At 42.6% G+C, this 18,758-nt stretch overlaps 1 protein-coding gene across 5 annotated transcripts in view; it reads left to right on the top strand.

Moving 5' to 3' along the window:
- Positions 1 to 18,758, top strand: part of PUS10 (pseudouridine synthase 10) — a 322,578-nt gene that overhangs the window by 16,335 nt on the left and 287,485 nt on the right. For all 5 annotated transcript variants that reach the window (XM_069234384.1, XM_069234385.1, XM_069234383.1 and 2 more), the window contains 2 exons: positions 182 to 318; positions 1,813 to 2,079. In XM_069234384.1, coding sequence (XP_069090485.1) covers positions 193 to 318; positions 1,813 to 2,079 — 393 coding nt within the window. In that variant the 5' untranslated portion in view covers positions 182 to 192. The remainder of the gene's footprint in view (positions 1 to 181; positions 319 to 1,812; positions 2,080 to 18,758) is intronic.

The following is an 18,758-nucleotide window of genomic DNA, read 5'->3' as shown; positions in this document are numbered from 1 at the left end:
AAAACATATAAACAAAACCATACTTGGGTCTTTGTTGTGTGGTTGTACAATAAATCATATATGATACCCAGCAACAAGAAATTGACAAAATAGTTGCAGGTACTTGAAACTTCTAGTTTACTGTCTTTTGATTATATTTGTGTCACATCTTGAGACTAATTCATCCTCTTTCCACCTTTAGACTGACTCACCATGTTTGTGCTGAAGGAGAAGGATCGACCCGTTGCACAGATGTTGCAGATGTCTGGCACCTGCCCCCGATGCGTCCTTCGATTTTGTGGTGTTGCTACGCAAGCGCAGTATACTAGTTCATATAAGGTTTCAGAATAAATTTCTCATTTTAAATCAAGGCTCTTACTGCACTTTCTAAGCTGCTTCCTTTTCATTAGCACACTGTTTTATCTATAACACATTTTTCAAAGTCTTTAGCTGATGTGTTACAGTGTAAGTGTCTTCAAACAAGCAACAACACATTAGGTTGCATTCAGCAATGGATGCACCAGTACTCTCAAAATTGAGGTGAACAAAAGTACACCGCTAGCGCACAAGCTCTCTGGCCTCTGTTGTAATCTCGCTGTGGGCTTTTAACCACACCCATGTCACGGCCGTCACTTTCAATGGTTAGTGCGCTTGCTTTTTAAAATTTGCTTGATTTCATTTGTGAAGGGCATGCATACGTCGTGCCTTTTTCTGGGGTGTTTAGTCCTCTTCGAGCGCACCGGGCAACTACTGAAAACATACGAGACTCCATGTTTTCAGCATGGTTTCTGGACTACTTAATCTTTTTATTTCCTACACAGCGCGATCTCGCTGGGTTTTACACAATGCACTTGCGCTCATTTAAAAAATATATATATATTTAAAAAAAAGAAAATTGTAAACTTCCTCTGGCCACATGCACACCCCTGCCCTGCCTCCGCTTGAAATTTGCGGCGGCCCCCCCCCTTGAGATTTGCGGCAGCCGCCTCTGCACATATGCTTTGCCACGCATCCTCTAGTTTACAACACTAATAACTCTAACCCGAGCAAATGCGACACCCATTGTATTGCAAATGCTTGTTTTTTATTGTAATTTAGTTACTGACAACATCCGAGAAATGCTCTTTGTACACCAAGCTGTAAAAGGCTGTATAACGTATTTATGCTTTTTATTAACTATTCTTATTATGGTCACAGCAGTGCACTTTGGAGTAGAATGGTTACTAGGAAGTAAATGGGAGCAATTCATAAATTAGTATGCGTAGTTTGACTGTTTATGTTCATTCCCTTGTGATACATGCATAGTGTTTGAGTTCCATAAAGTGCAGCCTTAATGATATTTATACACAAAAGTGACTTAAGCTCTTGTTCTCAAACCTCTCTGCATGCGTAAGGAATCCATATGTAGGTTGAAGAAAATGAAAGCTTTTTGATTCTTTACATTATTCTATATATTTTCCTTTATATAAGATGTTTTCATATGCAGTCTAGATGGAGAACATTCAACCCTTCTGAATTTCGAATGGCGTACTTGCCAAGAGGTATTTAGGCCAGATCTATTTAGATGAATATTAGTTGTTCATGTTAGATAGGGATGCTGAAAATTTTACAGATTTTCTGGTGGTAAACAAATTTGCATTTCATTTCCTTAGTCATTCCTCATATTCCCCTTTGCACACTTTTTAATTTTTAGGTGAAGCTTGCATGTTTGTAATGTATTCATGCCTTGGTAATATTGTGCATACATATATCACATTTCCATACTGCAAAGACCATTGTGAATGATTCTATTGTACATGAGTGGCTTATACCGATCTCCCTATCGCTACATAGGATTTGGCTCTGGATCTTCAAGCATTTTTGACACCTCACCAAGGGTTGGAACAGTGCTTGAAAGATGAAGGTGAAACAGATGGCCCACCATGCAAGAAAATCCGATGCGAGAGCACAGAAGAAGCAACTTGTGATGAGACCACCAGCAGTGCTGCATGTTCACCAGTGGTGGACAAGAATAATCTTGCAAAAAACAATCATCAGCAAACCTGCAACATTTGTTTGGGAATACTTCAAGAGTTTTGTGAGGTGGATTTTGTGAAAAAAGTAAGGTTTCCATCTTCCATATGTCTTCTCAAACCTTTTCAGGATACACAAATGTTTCATTTTAATAGGTGATATATTTCTTAATGGTATTTACTGAGTGCCTTACATTAGTGAAGCATGCACAAACAACTTGTTTTAGCCTTACAGCTAATTCAATTTGATAAGTATTAAAGTGTCCTGCTTCATATTTTGAGAAAGCTGCTTGCTTTTCGCTGAGTCAAGTTGTTGTTTCTGTTGTAAGACATAGGACAAAAACATTAATTGAGGTACAAAGCAAATTTAGATTGTGCATGTTAGCAAACATTCTTTTGTACACATCTGTCAACTCAAGCTAATCAATTTTCTAGGCCTACGCCACAGTATTCCATTTAATCTTTCAGCTCCTCCTCTTTGGCCTCAGACCTAGGGCTTTCAGCTACTTTGGATTTCCCAAGTTCCAAGGGTCTTAGCAGCAAATTTCAATATCCACTGTATTCCACTACTGGGCTGTATCAGAGAATACCATGATAGTCATAAACAATGCTAAACACTTCAGTGAAACCTTAGGAATTACTTTATTGATTTTACTGAAATGTTAATTTCCTTTCTTAGTTTTTCTAAAAATAGACATTGAGCTTTTTACCCTCCCCACAGTTTTCTAATGATGCACTGTTCTTTTCCTACTTGTCTATTTAGTTTAGTCAAACCTAATTGTCTTTTTTGAAAAATGCTGGTCATTGCCATAGGTGTGAGAAAGGCCCCAAGGATATGGAGTTGTAGATTTTTCTGCTTACTTTATTTAACTCCTTTATTGATGACATTACTAGACATGGAGTGCTCCTAAACATAAACATTCAATGAAGGGTTGCGGTTTCTCTGAATGAGTGGAATATTTAAGGTTTTCCTACAGGATCTGATGTGAAGCAAAAACTGGTTTCAAATGGCCAGATATAAATACAAACCATCTATTGCTGCTTCCTTCGAATTGTGTGAGCAAAAGGTTTTTGCTGACATTAAAAGTATTGTGAGTTTGCATAAATATTGCGAAGTGTGACACAGAAAAACAAGCCTTAGTCTTCAAAATAGAAGTTTCCATATATAGCATCCTCAAGGAAATGAAAATAAATTATTGGCAGTCAGACAATACTGAAGCATACTAAAATCATTTGGGTTCAGTCACCATCAAATGTGCTATTGATGTTTAAAGTAAATTAATTATTTGGAAATGCTGTACTATGAGACAGTGTAAACAATTGTAAGTAAGTCATAGATGTCATACCTTAACCTGGAGTCAGAAACTTAAAAACTCTTACCAAGTTTTAAGGATGATATACCATCTCGGCTTTCCTGCAGATTTCTTGCCAGTCTTCTGATGCTTTTTCTGTAGAGCTGTGTGCTTCTTTGTGTATAACCTGTGGTGTGGATGAAGGCTGACCTTGAATGTTGTTTTTTTTTTTTTTACAGTCTTGCATGGTAGTATTTAGATTGTATGTCGTGTTAATTGTTGGAAAAAGCAATTCAGAATTATTCCGAAGTGAGCTAAGCAAATGGGGTTTCTGAATTTGGCTTTGACCATTTATTTGGATATGAAAGAGGAGGAGCTGCTTTTGGGTAGGTAGAATGTAATGGAAAAGTTTTTACTGATGTGAAAATATCTATTTATCGATCTGTGGATGACATGTTTTCTTGATGTGAAAAACTGTATGAAAAAGGGGGTCCAATATAATTTGGAACAGTTTTATGTCAATTAATGTGTTTCCATATATGGTAGAGTGCCAAAGATGAATGCAAGTTTGACTAGGTGTGAACATTCCCCACTTTGTAACTGAGTGGGCTAGGGGTGACATGTAAGTCAGTACATAGGTTAATTCTCTTTTACCAAGTTGGAAATTGATAAGTAGAAAGCACTGTGTATTTAGAATAGCTGTAGTGTTCATTTTACAGCCTCAGTCTGAGCATTGTGTAAATCCCAAATCAGGTGCAAACAAGAGCATACTCCTAAATTTTGCAGACTTTTTCTTTTTGCCTATCCAGCGATATTTCTCCATCTTTCACCAGCAAAACTTTACAACTTGAAAAGGTTGAACATAGGTAAAACCTAACGTATTGGATGCACAGAGCATAAATATTAGAGGCTGTCCTTTATTGTGAGTAGACCAAATAAAAATCAAGAGAGGATACTGTACCTGTTACTTAATGCTGCCAAAGATACTAATCCACCAAAATGCTAGGCATTTGAAATAAGGCTCTACATGTGTAAAGTGGGTTGTCTGAGAAATTGAGATGTGTGAGATAGGAAGATTATTTTTCAGTTTTATTTCACTGTTGTGAGATCTGTTAGGAGAATATTGAAACATGTTTTAGCCAGAATTTCATTGAATGTGCCCATGGTCAAAGGATGACCAGGGGTGTCTGAATGTCAACAGGAATAGCCAGAGTATGTCAAGGGAAGCCCACTGTAATGCAAGGGATACTCAGAATATTTAAATGAATGTCTACATTATGGCAAGGATATGGCCGCTAAGAGCCAGTAGGGCCCTCCCAACCTCAACCACCAGATATGCATGAACTCATATATTCAAGCACTCTGCCTTTCTCATCACCACCCGCTCCCACGCCAGTTCCCCCTCCCTCCAGCATACCTAAATGCAGCAATACTGCTAGTATACCTGGCCCACCTTCATTGAAATCCCTGTAAACAGTGAAAACAATGCAGCAAGAAGGGCAAGCGGAAGCTGTCATGGCTGACCCAGGTCCTGAAACTTGTGCCTTTTCCCATTCTGGGACCCTGACAAGTCAGAAGCTGAGATTGGCTGGAGGCGGACACTCCTTTACTCATTGATCTTGCCAAGTTGGCTAACCTAGCTTTGGGTAGGTCTTGGGTGCAGGGTAAGCCCTGCCACCTCTTGAATCAGCCTTTTATGTTTCCCTCACTACAGAGAAGAGAGGTTCAAGTGCCCAAAGCAAGTCATTTTTTTTTCTTCAAGTTAGAATGCATTATCATTATGACCCTGAGAAACTAGTGGTACATTAGAGACTCTGCGAGGGATACTGCCCAACATAGCAGTCACAGGCAGTCCCAAGGTCATCCTTAAAAGATGTATAGGGGTAGTAAAGTAACTCCGAACAGTGAAGCAAAAGGTACACATTTTGGTGAGAGATGTAAACCTCTTACAAGAGGACCTACAAAACGTTTCCAAGAGAGGAGGGATAGTGGAAATGAAACCTGTGGTACACAGGCAAGACATCAAGTCCTTAGTGGCAGAGATGACACAATTGGGAGGAGGTAGGTAATAGCAAATACTGAGGATAGAAGGTATATAGAATCAATTGATCATATAACTTACGGGGATGCCTGAATGGGCAGAAGGGCAGACTGTGAAACTGTTTGTGGAAATGCTGATTGTGGACAAGATAAAAGTCAATTACTCTCCAAATTCAGTCAGACCAATATTCCATAGTATTTGGTGCATTTAGGTAGTGCATCATGGTCCCATAAGCTGAACAGTATAGTTGTTGCTTTATTTTTCAATCCCATTGTCCAAATCCATGGACAAATGACTAACAACTTCCATTCAGGACCTTTGGATCATGGGGCACCGTTAAACTGTATAAAACACTGAACGTCTGCCCGCATCCCCTTAATATTAGGTTACCTTTTGCTATCCTGAATTCTTAAATTTGTATTTGTGTGTAGTATATTCTGTAAACCGGGCCTAGATCAAGCCCACTTACCTTGAGTACAATAGCAATTCTTTGCACTGTGTAGCTTCCATTGATCCCAGCTTTTCCCACACTGGGATGTCAGGCATTCAAGGGCCATTCTTTTATTTTATGAATTGTTGTTCTGCTAATTGACTATTCTGTATTGAAGAGCAGTGCTGAATGCCATCCACCTGTTTCTCTCGTCTTTAAAATGGCATGCTTTGGTTGCAGCTACTTGAAATCTTACCTCTCTGCCAATGAGTATTCGCTGTGTAACTGATCAAATGTCTTTAGCTTGTTCTGTCAACAGACATCCCTTAATGTGGAGATTTAAAAAAAGGTTCCACTATCTAAACCCATACAACTTTGTCAGTTGCATCAAGTTGCAACTTAACCTCAGAGGTGTGGCCGTGGTCAGGGTGTTCTTACAGTTTAGTCTATGCGTTTATCACTGGAAATAGATTTCAGGTCCTTTCTTCCTAATATACCCTTGAGCACCCCCTTTCTGAAGTGCATGTCATTCTATCCTCAATAATTTCTCTTGCTCTGACGCAAAAACCTACACTGTGCGATCACTAAGGCAGACACCCAATAATATTTTGCAGATTCAATAGGGCTATTCTCCATCGTACATTCCCATGCTGGGCATTGTCAAGCACATTCTTGCAGTGCCTTATTCCCCTATGATTTTGCAAAATATCCCATCTATCTTTTTATTTTAAAAAGTTCCAGTGGTATCCACTACAGTGTGATCTTGTGCATGTATAAGAACCCAGGGAGCACTATTATTTAGAAGAGCGCTGCAAATGAAAGTGGAATCTTCCACGATATTTGAACATTTTCATCAGACTTTATTATTTCCCTCAATAGGTTTGATGCCGTGAGGTCCTCCCTGTCCTTTGTCACACATGTAGATATATAGCTGAAACTCTGATTCTTCACCTCGAAAGGGCATTGGAAATAAAGTTTCAGTCTCCACTTCTTGAAAGGGTGTAATATCCATTATGTCTTTGAATTTTGAGTGTCTACTAAACACCCTAAAAAGCTCTCTGTCAGTCTTTTAATGGATTGCTCTGCCTAGAATGAAACAATGTCATCTGCATGGGTTTATACTTCAGCCCCATCCCCTGCTCCATCTGAGACCTCTCAGTAAGATTCCCGCTTTAATTCAACTTGGAAGGGGATTTAAGAGCAAATGGTAACAACATTTTAACACCAGTGATAGGGGCAACTCGTCTTAGGCCTCTTTCTATGCAGATGGTATCTGACAGTGCCCCATTGGCTCTGAATTGGGCAAGGATATTGCCATGAAGTTCAGTTTTAATTTATCTTTCCAGGATTGTAACTGAACACAACAGTAGGTAAGTGTAGATTGGCTAACTATATCTGTTACTTTCATGAGGTTTAATCGTTTTTAACGTGCATAAAGAATTCAGTGCACAAACAGTTTGGGCCCAGTGTGTTCCCACACAGAAGCTCATTGGTAACCTCAACTACTTCTTTTACTGTTAAATATAGCTCTAGTGACTCCCTGTTCACATTTGTCTGCTTAGACGCCTTTACATTTGCTTCAAAGTGATGGTGACCAATCTCCTTCCCTGTGCCAGTGCTGTAGAAGGGCTGAAAGGCATGTAAGTTTGTGCCATCTCTCTATTTACCTTTACTTCCTCCCCCACAGAACTAAATACTTGCCCTATCCACAGTCACCCCATCCCTTTTTCTAAGTCACAGTAATACTTTAATTGCCTGTTGCTTACCTCAAACAGCCTTTTTTGGGAAATTAAAACTTGTGCTTTTGTTCACTGCCTAGTAGAGCATGGTATTCAGTTTGCTTTGCCCAAATAGACAACTTCATGAAAGTCCAAGTCACAAGCGACTCTTAGGCCTTAACCTTCTGTATGCATGCTTTAGTCCTGCCAGCCACAGATGACATTTTTTGGCCACTCACCTTTTCTAAAGACCTGTACGATGTCAGTTTTGAAATGACCAACCCTACATTTCTTATAGTAAGAAATCTTAGTTGTTCCCAGCAGACTCACTGAAATGTCTTGGCCTTTTAGATCCCATTTGATACTTGTTGTTTCTCAGGTGTGTTCCCCGCTGCAGAACCATATCCAAATTGTGGATGTCTAGACCTTCTGTACCTACTCCCTGCTTTGTTCTTTTTGTGTTCAAGGAGACAATTTTGAGTTACTCATGTCATGCCTAAAACGCCTACTGAGTAAGAAGCGGGTATTATGCAATTATGTCTAGCCATCAGTATCTTCCCTGCTGCAGGTATGAAACCATAAATCTCAAATCCCCCTCTTCTGGCATCTGTGTAGCAGGCCTCTCAATACTTACCAAACCATTGCACAATGTGCCTGTCACTCAAACATAACTTTGATAACACAAATCAGCGTCCTTTTGTCCCAATGTGCCATACACTAGGATAACGATTTCCACCTCATCCAGTTGCCTGAATCTCAGCATAATCTGTACATAGGGCAGCCATCCTCGCTCCCCTCACTCTAGCTTCAACTAAACTTCATTGGATTTGGAATGCTTATAAACCTATTTCCTATTAGGAAATTGCAAATTAGGAATAGCGATTTCCTAATTGCAATTCCTACGCTGTAGGAATCACTATTAGGGAATCTCTATTTTTGTACATGTGATTTTGCATTTCCTAAATAACGATTTCTAAGAAGTCACTATTTAGGAAATTCAAAATAAGTATTTTGTACATCTGGCCCATAGTGGTGAAACCTGTACACTGAGAAAAGGCGATTGCACTTTACCACACTCTGTCAATATATGGTTTGAAAATAAAATGATCTGTGTTGTTATTCGAATAAAAAGTGTTTACAAAAATAACCACTGACCACCTAGGGATCCTAAGAAAAGGCCTCACAGTTTACCACTCTACTTAAGGTACCAGATTAACACAGAGACAACTGCCACACTTTATCATTAAACAAGAGTGATATCATACTTAGATATTAAATCAATCAAATCACATCATTCTTTTTCGATTGTACACCATAAAAGACATATACAAATAAAATCACATAGAATTAATGTTCGATGCATCACATTAGTTGGTCTCTGTTACAATAATTGGTCTGTATAACTTTGTCATAAAGTCCTTACTTTCATAATTCAGCAATTCCCACAGCCCAACCAACCCAACTCAGTTTTATTGACCAAAAGTGCAGTTGTAAACAGAACCAAATCAAGATATCCAAAAAATGTCACCAGCTCGATCAGACCGCCCGTCTGCACTGTTAAAAGCTCAGGTATAATATCATACTCCAAACTGAGTAAGACATTTCTATTATGTAAAATCATAAAATTCCACATACGGTTATTAACATTATCTATCACAACTGAGTCAAGTACTGTGTGCTCAACTTGACTAAGGTGACCTGTTTATTTGGTTAAACTCAAAGGTGCCACACACAAACATATGTACCATATTTTAAGAACTTAAGAAATGTCGTAACCTGAGTTCTCATGCCAAGAAGTCCGTATTGATGATTAGGGTCATAAAGTGCTGCATAGAACTGTAAACGTTTATGTCTGCCAGGTTTACATCAAGGACTCTACCACATAGTAACCAAAAGGATATCTTAAAACATAATAAAAGCAGGCCCTTGTTTCAAAATAAAAATTATCGTAGACTCAGCAAGGAAGCCTGTTTCTTTCATAAATATCATAAAGTACCTTGTGCAAATCCAAGCACAGATCTTATAAGAGTGCCTTATGCAGAATGCGAGCATAATCACATAACAAAATTGCTCGAAGTCCTTACCACATTTACATAGGGGTATTTATTTCCCCACTAGATTTCGTAAACGTACAGCAGCGGAAATAAACTTGTAGATCATCAAGCAAATATATTCTGACTGTAAGAGCTGTAAATAAAACAAAGCTGGCCTACATCTTCTCATATTCAACAACCTCAGTAATAGGATTCAAAATTATTTCCTAGGTGCAGTGTATAATTTACAAATAAATTTAAAAATGTAACATTGTTTGGCTAGAATGTGAATCAGAGGGGTGAAACCAAAGGATGGGCTATGCTGAACCTAAACCTAATCAAATAAAATCATTGTGAATGGCAAAATGGGCGCAGAAGAGTGGGTCCTATAAAATCTGTGGTAACAAAAAGGAGATATCCACTCATCCTTTTTTTGGTTTTTGTTTACAGCTAAAAATCTTGTTTTAACTGCTGTTTTGTAATGGCAAAAATTCGCTGTGGGTTCTAATACCCTTCGGCTCTCCCTAAGATGGCAAGTTGTTCCTTTTAAATATCTCAGCCAATCAATGTTGTGTGTATTGTCAAGATGGAGCCATTTGTTAATTATAGTCTGATTGAGAAGGGTTAAATGTTAGGCCCAAATAGCCCCCCCATACCATTAGGGGTGTTAGTTTAATAGAATCTTCTAAAGTCACTATACCTAGTTCTGGAAATATAGGGAAACTGTTTGGTACTGTAGGAAAATGGCTCCCTGTTGCAGTTAGCCCTCACGTTTTGCCTGTTATTGATGCTGACTTGACTTAAGAGTGTGCTGGGATCCTGCTAACCAGGCCCCAGCACCAGTGTTCTTTCCCTAAAAATGTACCATTGTTTCCACAATTGGCACACAGATAAGTCCCTTGTAAAATGTACCAGTGGTACCAAGGGCCCGGTGACCAGGGAAGGTCCCTAAGGGCTGCAACATATGTTGTGCCACCCTAAGGGACCCCTCACCTAACACATGCACACTGCCATTGCAGATTGTGTGTTGGTGGGCAGAAAAAGGCAAAGTCGACATGACATCCTCCTCAGGATGCTATGCACACAAAATACTGCCTGTGGCATAGGTAAGTCACCCCTCTAGCAGGCCTTAAAGCCCTAAGGCAGGGTGCACTATACCATAGGTGACGGCATAGCTGCATGAGCAATATGCCCCTACAGTGTCTAAGTCTATTCTTAGACATTGTAAGTACAGTGTGGCCATATTAAGTAAATGGTCTGGGAGTTTGTCAAAACGAACTCCACAGTTCCATAATGGCTACACTGAACAATGGGTAGTTTGGTATCAAACGTCTCAGAATAATAAACCCACCCTGATGCCAGTGCTGGATTTATTAAAACATGCACACAGAGGGCATCTTAGAGATGCCCCCTGTATTTTATCCAATCCATCAGTGCAGGACTGACTGGTCTGTGCCAGTCTGCCAAGGAGATGAGTTTCTGACCCCTTGGGGTGAGAGCCTTGGTGCTCTCTGAGGCCAGAAACAAAGCCTACACTGGGTGGAGGTGCTTCACACCTCCCCCCTGCAGGAACTGTAACACCTAGCAGTGAGCCTCAAAGGCTCAGGCTTTGTGTAACAATGCCCCAGGGCACTCCTGCTAGTGGAGATGCCTGCCCCCCGGACACAGCCCCCACTTTTGGCGGCAAGTCCAGATGATATAATAAGAAAAACAAGGAGGAGTCACCCTCCAGCTAGGATAGGCCCCTAAGGTTTCCTGAGCTGAGTTGACCCCTGCCTTAGGAAATCCTCCATCTTGTTTTGAAGGATTTCCCCCAATAGGATTAGGGATGTGCCCCTCTCCCCACAGGGAGAAGGCACAAAGAGGGTGTAGCCTCCCTCAGGGACAGTAGCAATTGGCTACTGCCCTCCAGCCCTAAGCACACCCCTAAATTGAGCATTTAGGGGTGACCCTGAACCCAGGAAATCTGATTCCTGCAACCTGAAACAAGAAGAAGGACTGCTGACCTGAAAGCCCCACAGAGACGACGGAGACAACAACTGACTTGGTCCCAGCCCTACTGGCCTGTCTCCAGACTCTGAGAACCTGCACAGCGACGCATCCAGCGGGACCAGCGACCTCTGAGGACTCAGAGGACTGACCTGCACCTTAAGGACAAAGAAACTCCAGAGGACAGCGGCGCTGTCCAAAACTTCAACAAAGAAACCATCTTTAAAGAGACTCCAGCCTCACTCTGGAAGCGTGAGTCTTCAAGCTCTGCACCCGACGCCCCCGGCACGTGTCCAGAAGAACCAACACCACAGAGTGGACCCCCAGGTGACTCTAACGACGTGGACACCCTGAGTCGACCTCCCTGCACCCCCACAGCGACGCCTGCATAGAGGATCCAGAGGCTCCCCCTGACTGCGACAGCCCGGTAACAAAGGAACCCGGCACCTGGAAGAAGCACTCTACCCGCAGCCCCCATGACCGAGAGGAACCAACTACCGGTGCAGGAGTGACCAGCAGGCGGCCCTCATCCTAGCCCAGTTGGTGGCTGGCCCGAGAAGCCCCCCTGTGCCCTGCCTGCATCGCCAGAGTGACCCACGGGTCTCTCCATTGACGCCTACTTTGCACACTGCACCCGGACGTCCCTGTGCCGCTGAGGGTGTATTTTGTGTACCTGTTTGGGACCCCCCCCCACTGCTTTACAAACCCCCCCCGGTCTGCTCCCCGAGGACGGAGCTACTTACCTGCTAGCAGACTGGAACCGGAGCACCCCTGTTCCCCATAGGCACCTATGCTATTTGGGCCCTACTTTGACCTCTGCACCCTGTGTTGCTGGTGCTGGGTGTTTGGGGTTGACTTGAACCCCCAACGGTGGGTTGCCTATTCCCCGGAGACTGAACTTGTAAGTGCTTTACTTACATGAGAAACTAACCAATACTTCTCTCCCCCAGGAACGGTTGATTTTTGCAGAGTCCACTTTTAAAATAGCTTATTGCCATTTTTGCCAAAACTGTGTGCATTACTGTTTTAATTCAAAGTTCCATACTTATCTGTGTGAAGTACCTTTCAATTTATGTACTTACCTAAATTCTGAATCTTGTGGTTCTAAAATAAATTAAGAAAATAATATTTTTCTATATAAAAACCTATTGGCCTAGAGTTAAGTCTTTGGGTGTGTGTTCTCATTTATTGCCTGTGTGTGTACAACAAATGCTTAATACTACCCTCTGATAACCACACAACCACAAAATAGAGCATTAGTATTATCTAATTTTGCCACTATCAACCTCTAAGGGGAACCCTTGGACTCTATGTACAGTATCTCTCATTTTGAGATATAATATACAGAGCCAACGACCTACAGGTACCAACAAATGTCTTCTCAAGAAAAAGTTTTCAGCGTCCTGTAGACGGGAAATGTCATGGTATCACGATACCCAGGCTCCATATGTGACTGTGGAGGAACAATGTGCAGTATATGTGTCTATCGAGAAACGATGTGCAGTATAAATTTTGACCATAGCGTCCAAGGGTTTGGAGCCCAGCTTCCCTGCGAATCTGAAAAAAATCCTCAATAGTTTGGTCGAACCGTATCTTCCTAACCTTAATTAGACGTCACCAAGTGCCGTTTTGGTCAAACAATACCGCTAACTAGGTGAAAGTTGGGACATAAAGGAGTTTATCTCTGTTAATATGGTGTAATTTCAGGGCGTCAGTAGAATTCCCTGCTACCATTTGCAGTATTCATCTTTAAACCCAAATAGCCTATAAACAGGATGTAGGAAAATGGCTCCCTGTTGCAGTTACCGCCCACTTTTTGCCTGATATTGATGCTGACTTGAATGAGAAGTGTGCTGGGACCCTGCTAACCAGTCTCCAGCACCAGTGTTCCTTCACTTAAAATGTACCATTGTTTCCACAATTGGCACACCCCTGGCACACAGATAAGTCCCTTGTAAAAGGTACCAGTGGTACCAAGGGCCCTGTGACCAGGGAAGGTCCCTAAGGGCTGCAGCATATGTTGTGCCACCCTAAGGGACTCCTCACCTAACACATGCACACTGCCATTGTAGATTGTGTGTGGTGGTGGGGAGAAAAAGGCAAAGTCGACATGGCATCCCCCTCAGGATGCCGTGCCCACAACAGCCCTAAGGCAGCGTGCACTATACCACAGGTGAGGGCATAGCTGCATGAGCAATATGCCCCTACAGTGTCTAAGTCTATTCCTAGACATTGTAAGTACAGTGTCGCCATATTAAGTATATGGTCTGGGAGTTTGTCAAAAACAAACTCCACAGCTCCATAATGGCTACACTAAATACTGGGAAGTTTGGTATCAAACTTCTCAGAATACCCCTGATGCCAGTGTTGGAGTTATTAAAAAATGCACGCAGAGGGCATCTTAGAGATGCCCCCTGTATTTTACCCAATCCTTCAGTGCAGGTCTGACTGGTCTGTGCCGGCCTGCTGCTGAGAGATGGGTTTCTGCCCCCCTGGGGTGAGAGCCTTTGTGCTCTCTGAGGACAGAAACAAAGCCTGCTCTGGGCGGAGGTGCTTCACACCTCCTCCCTGCAGGAACTGTAACACCTAGCAGTGAGCCTCAAAGGCTCAGGCTTCAGGTTACAATGCCCCAGGGCACTCCAGCTAGTGGAGATGCCCGCCCCCTGGACACAGCCCCCACTTTTGGCGGCAAGTCCAGGGGAGATAATGAGAAAAACAGGAGGAGTCACCCAGCAGTCAGGACAGCCCCTGAGGTGTCCTGAGCTGAGGTGACCCCTGCCTTTAGAAATCCTCCATCTTGATTTTGGAGGATTCCCCCAATAGGAATAGGGAAGTTGCCCCCCCACCCTCCCTCAGGGAGGAGGCACAAAAAGGGTGTAGCCACCCTCAAGGACAGTAGCCATTGGCTACTGCCCTCCCAGACCTAAACACACCCCAAAACCTAGTAGTTAGGGGCACCCCAGAATCCAGGAAATCAGATTCCTGCAACCTGAAGAAAAAAGGACGACTGCTGACCTACAAGAAGGAGGAAGACGACAACTGCTTTGGCCCCGGGCTGTCTCCAACTTCGAAAACCTGCAACCAGCGACGCATCCGACAGGGACCAGTGACCTCTGAAGCCTCAGAAGACTGCCCTGGACTAAAGGACCAAGGAACTCCGTGAACAGCGGCCCTGTTCAGAACCAGCTACTTCTTTGCAACAAAGAAGCAACTTTCAAAGACTGCACGTTTCCCGCCGGAAGCGTGAGACTTCACACTCTGCACCCGACGCCCCCAGCTCGAGATCCAGAAAACAAACACCACACAGAGGACTCCCTGGCGACTGCGAGCCCGTGTGTAACCAGAGATGACCCCCCTGAACCCCACAGCGACGCCTGCAGGGAAAATCCAGAGGCTCCCCCGACCGCGACTGCCTGTAACAAGGGACCCGACGCCTGGAACCAACACTGCACCCGCAGCCCCCAGGACCTGAAGGAACCGAAATTCAGCGCAGGAGTGACCCCCAGGCGACCCTCTACCTTGCCCAGATGGTGGCTGTCCCGAGAAGCCCTCCCTGTGCCTGCCTGCACCGCTAGAGTGACCCCGGGGTCCCTCCATTGTTTTCTACATGAAACCTGACACCTACTTTGCACAATGCACCCGGCTGCCCCTGTGCCGCTGAGGTTGTGTTTTGTGTGCCTACTTGTGTCCCCCCCAGTGCTCTACAAAACCCTCCTGGTCTGCCCCCCGCACCTGACCGGCCCTGACCTCTGCACCTGAGCTGCTGGTGTGGTAACTTTGGGGTTGCCTTGAACCCCCAACGGTGGGCTGCCTATGCCCCAGAACTGAGACTTGTAAGTGTTTTACTTACCTCTGTTCTGCTTTCCTTCTCTTATCTCATGACCGAGCTTACAAAACCTCTCTGGAATGCACTTCTTAGTTTAAAGAAGACATTTATTGTTATTATTACTTTACCACGAGGTTCCTGAGAGACGAAATTAGTAGATTGGAAGCACACATTCAAAAGTAGTCGCAGCAATGAAAGCAAAATATATCAAAGTACTTCTCAGTTGCAATGTACACAGCAAATACATGTGATTATATTATAGCATAACTTCAAAGCAAAGCATAAAAGTCAAAATTGCATCACCGTAGGGTAGGGCTGTAGGGCCTATAACTCAGCTTCATCTTTCTGGAGCTTCAAGTTGATGACTCCGGTTCAACTGAGAGAAAGAGATTTTCTACCCAAACGGGGACAGGCAACTGACTCCCGTTCCTGTCTGAAGTCAAGATAGTTTCTAACTCTGTTGTCCAGAGCCATCCCTTAAAAGCAAACTCAGTGTGAGAACCGAAGAAACTTGGAGAGTGGCCAATTCTCCAAGCCTCTCTCGTTCTCAGACTGGATTGAGAGGTAAACACAAAATCTACGTGCTCTTATCAGCTAGGGTCTGGTGTGAAAAACACAGCTTGGTCTGTCTTGTGGAAAAACACAGCTTGGAAAAACACAATAATGTGCTACTGGTGAACATTGAGCAACTAATATGCGCAGTGGTGAAACACAGTCATTGGTCAAACACAATTAATAGCATCACATTCCACCCTATGACCAGTGAATTTTTGTTTACATACCTCTTATTTCAAACAAAAACGAAAAACAAAAACATCAACACAAAAAAACATAAGCAAATCAGATTTGAATGACAAAAGCAATCACTGTAAAGCAATGGAAGTGGATTAACATATTGATCTCATAACTTTTCACATCAGATACATCTACAATGAAAAGACTGAAACTTATATACTCTGATTGGGATAATAAATGATTGAACAGTGTCTCTAAAACAGCGAGTGGATGTAGCATGAGTTCTACTCATGTAAAGGTACACGGTCCACCTGAAAGGTTTGCTGTAATGTAAGCAAAAGTCAGAGTTCCACACATAAAAACACAGACAGTTAACTGTTAAGGTTGCTTATTTCCAGTGGAAGAATGTATTCAAACAAGTTGAACTTGAACTGAAGGCGCCAGTTGCGCAAAATGGATCCATGGGGTTTGTACTTTAATCCATCAGGTTCAGGTTGGGGGTTCGGTTTCTCCCCCGACCCCACACGCACACACCCGAAGGGAGACCACACAGCACACTCATGGTCAGTGGCGAGTCGTGGTAGGATCTGCAAAAGAAAAAAGTATGACTTTTCTTGCAGATAACATTTGTCATCTGAAATGTGCCCTTCCTCTTCCTTTCCTTGTTTTATCATCAGCAGGACATTTTTGGGGCCCTTTGTTATAATTTCTGCAGGTTCTGGAGGGTCACTTGGGGATTCAACCCACACCTTAGCACTGAGGTTTTTATCTGCTGCACCACAGCTTCCCTTTCCTTGCACTGTCAGAGGGATGGGGCCGACTCCTTCTTTACCAAACCTCCATTCACTGCACTTTTGACAAGTTGGGCAATTCTGTCTCCAATTTGTATGAATAAATCTGATTCTTTTCTAGTTATCGGCATAATTTTGATTGCGACTTGGTAATCTGCAGCAATCACTCCCCCTAAAACCTGATCAATTTGCCATATCTGTCCTGGTAACTCTCCTCTCCCCAACTGATCTTTGATTATTTGTGGGACGGATTGCTGTTGTGCGTGCTGACAAATAAGACATTGCAAAATCACAGTTTTTATCAAATCTAGGGGAATGTGCATCTCCCTAATCTCTGCCCACCTGTCAGTGGCTTTTTCTCCCAGATGTCCACATTTCTGGTGCACCCACTTAGCCATCCCCACTAAGTCAGAATTCTGGGTGAACATTTCTGTACTTTTCTCTTTAACATCTGCAAGGGAATTGAATCAGTTATGTACAAGCCATGTGGAAAACCAAACGGCTAAACCATTGGCAGTGAACCAAGAATCAGTGTAAAAATGACACATCTCGAGCAGCTCTTGCTTTGAAGTCTGACACACATTGTACAAATCTGAATCAATAGTCAAACAAACATGCTTTTTATCCTCAGGGGACGCAAATTCAAATGGTGCACTCAATTTCACTGGTGACTCTTTTACCTGTGGTACTTCCTGCACCCTCTCCTCATCCTGAAAAGGGGCTTGTGACACCTGTTCATGTAGGGCTGCAGTGACTCTAGCCCGGTCTTGCATGTACCAAATCCAGTGTATGATACTAGCCTCCTGTGCCTGTCCTAAACTGTGAGATTTAGGTGAAGTAATCACCCACTGCATGCTTGATATTTCAGGTTTCAGAATTACATTATCATTTAATGTCCAAAGTTCCAGGGGCACTCTTGTCTTCCCCTGTTCCTGATTTACTTGTAAATCAGTGTTTCCCTCTTGCACTGCACAGAAACCTAAAGTCTGAATTATTTCATTTGCCAAATCAAAAGCGCGCAGCTGCTCATGTTTTTTCCTAGTTACTTTGTACCAAAGTGTTAAGATTTCACTCAGATGAGGGCTATACTGTTTCCAAAAATCAAACAAGTTCATGAAATTCGGTGTCTCTTGCTTAGTGCAAATAGTAAAAAACTCTAAAATCTTTTGTTTTACTTGTGACAACATCTGTCTATTTTCTGGGTTCCACTAAATTCCCAGTAACTGCACATTTTGCGACAGTACTTCTGCCTTGTCCGAATTAATTTTACTTTGCAAAAGCGGTCTGTAAATCACATTCCGAGCTCTGTTCTCAGTGTTATCTGTTAAGGAATGCACTTCAACTGCCAAAAACTGTGGGCTGTTCTGCTCACTCTGAGGCTCAGACTGGTCCACAGCTGTTTTAACCTCCTCATTGCTGGAATGGGAAAAGCCAGATTCTTCTAAAACAGCAGTTTCATAGATTTCAGCATTATCTTGCAATAATGTGTTCTGGCTAATTTGCTCACGTAAATTCTTATTTTCATGTTCTAACTGCCTACATCTCTCCTGCATTTTTCTGTAAGCAGACAAAAGTATCCAAACCCTTCTGTCAAGAACAAAAGGAACATAATTTCTTTCAAAAGGCACATTTTTCTAAATATGCTTCATCACAGCACTCGTCCCAAGATTCACACAGCACTAAAGGCAGTTTACCTCCACATGCATTTCCAACATGGTCTGCCGTGCTTCTGTAGTTCTCTAAACAACAAAAAACAATTACACTTTTAAATAGTGCACTTCCAATCTCCAATTCCGGCTCTCAAGAGTGGCGACCAGCGCCAAAATGTTCTGCTTTCCTTCTCTTATGACCGAGCTTACAAGACCTCTCTGGAATTCACTTAGTTTAAAGAAGACATGTATTGTTATTATTA

This window comes from Pleurodeles waltl, chromosome 5 (genome assembly GCF_031143425.1).
Source record: "Pleurodeles waltl isolate 20211129_DDA chromosome 5, aPleWal1.hap1.20221129, whole genome shotgun sequence".
NCBI classification, from domain to species: domain Eukaryota; kingdom Metazoa; phylum Chordata; class Amphibia; order Caudata; family Salamandridae; genus Pleurodeles; species Pleurodeles waltl.
Note: the sequence above shows the minus strand (reverse complement) of the source record. Positions and strands in the feature narration are given on the sequence as shown.